This window comes from Anneissia japonica, unplaced genomic scaffold (assembly GCF_011630105.1).
Source record: "Anneissia japonica isolate Jap-2015-1 unplaced genomic scaffold, ASM1163010v1 scaffold151442_len1876_cov217_single, whole genome shotgun sequence".
NCBI lineage: Eukaryota > Metazoa > Echinodermata > Crinoidea > Comatulida > Comatulidae > Anneissia > Anneissia japonica.
The window spans coordinates 1-1,876 of NW_022715541.1; the positions used below are offsets into that span (position 1 = coordinate 1).

At 32.9% G+C, this 1,876-nt stretch overlaps 1 protein-coding gene across 1 annotated transcript; it reads right to left on the minus strand.

Annotated features, from left to right (window-relative positions):
* Nucleotides 1-6: 6 nt before the first annotated feature.
* LOC117109290 (A disintegrin and metalloproteinase with thrombospondin motifs 19-like) lies at nt 7-1,536 on the minus strand. Its single transcript, XM_033251560.1, has 3 exons — nt 981-1,536; nt 690-846; nt 7-425 (listed from the first exon to the last, which is right to left on the minus strand). The coding sequence occupies exons 1-3, from the start codon at nt 1,134-1,136 to the stop codon at nt 307-309; spliced, it is 432 nt and encodes a 143-aa protein (XP_033107451.1). The 5' UTR covers nt 1,137-1,536; the 3' UTR covers nt 7-306.
* Between the last annotated feature and the right edge of the window lie 340 nt (nt 1,537-1,876).

Genomic DNA, 1,876 nt, shown 5'->3' on the forward strand with positions numbered 1-1,876 from the left:
AGATGCGTGTGTGTATATATGGAAACTAGATGTTAATCAACCCAAAAAATTATTCCTTAAATTTAAATAATTAATAGCGCTCACAATACGATGATCACACTTGAATATGTAATAATAAATAATTGGCGGTGATTAAATTTCTTGAAATGATTCAAATAATATTTTAAAGCTTTGTGGAGTTATACAAATCCAGCATAAAGCGTAGCTTTCATTAAAAAAAAAAAACAAAAAACAAGGTTATTATGGTTACAATGTGTGCATGTTTTTCGCTGTGGTTGCTACGCAGTTTAAAAGGTCCACTCATCTTCATCCACACGTTGAACAGCATTCCATTTTGTATTTCAGGTACTGACAGTTCCCTCTTGATTTAAGCAACTGACATCGCGTGTATGGCATTTTGTCTCCTGTACATCTTTCCTGAGGCCCTAACATAACCACAGAAAAAGATAGAATAGGACAACCGTCAGTATAGAAAGTTTAATAAAAAATCTCTGGTTATAAATGCTGTGACCAACAACACTATCACCTTGTTATAATATAAGCACTTACTAAATAATAACAATATAGGCATACAGTAATAGTATTGAGGTAATCAGGAAAGATACAATATTTAATTTTGGTATTTTAAATTTTACTGATTGATTGATAAAAAATATAATGTATTTTTCAAAGAGTAAAAGTAGCATTACCTACTGAACCGGATACAATTGGACAGGGATGACTTGAACACGAGTTAATAGTATCTGGTTTGTCTTTTTTGAAACAACTATTATCTGTTTCATTTGTTGCCAAGTTGATGCAATCTACTGTTCGTTCAGATATGCCTTCACCACATGAAACGGAACACTAGAGTGAAATAGAAAATGCATGTTACATTATTTAAAAAAAACTTCAATAAATAAATTTGTTTTCACATAATACGGTATGTGAGAGTTTATTTATGTTTAAAATCTATTTAAAACCATTTACTCTTCCCTTACCTCTTGCCATTCCCCTACGCGCCATACGATTTTGTCAGGGTTCCGATATGGTACAACTGTATCTTCTTCAACAGTCTTAAACAATTTTTCAACTTCTTCTTTCCTACTTGGTAGCAAATGTCGTTGCATAGCTTCATCTGAATCAACGGGGGCCATTAATGCTGCGTTATCAATTGCCAATACAATGTCTTCATCAGTTTGTCGCTCTGGGTGATTTTTGTTACGTGTCACTAATTTTTGCAAAAACTTTTGTTGTTGATCAGTAGACTGCTTGTTTAGACGTTCCCATTCCCCAAATGTTACAGGTATTTTATCTGACTGCTGGTTTATAAAGTATTGATCACTTTGCCCTCCATCTTCTATTTCTAAATTTTCATAATCGTTTGATTCACTAACATGTGATACAACCTCACAATGGTTGCTACATTCGCGTACACTTTCTGGTCGCTCGGAAACTTCGCAGAATTTCCTGGAGTTGCATACAACAATACGGTGCTGAGTTCCGACTCCACAGTAGCTGGAACACTATAAACGAAAAGGATTACTATTATTGTTATCATTACCATTATCATCAAAATGTTCATGTGTAATTTCTTTTTATATTTTTAATTTTCGAAAAGTTTCACATGGTTTGCTTATTATGATTCTATAGACTAGGCCCTATTCGTTATACTTTAAGTTGCCTTGCTCTGGTCCATTTTCTAAGGTCATTTCGCATAAGATTAATTCATTAACAAAAAAGTTTTGTAATTATTTAAACGTTCAACTACTTTTTACCTCTCATCTACAGTTAGGGTTCAGTAGATTCTTTAAAATGCAATGTCATGATGTTTTTCAAATAGCTATGGTCCAAATCCTCTTTATTTACAATACAATGTATCGCAGTTATTCACTTT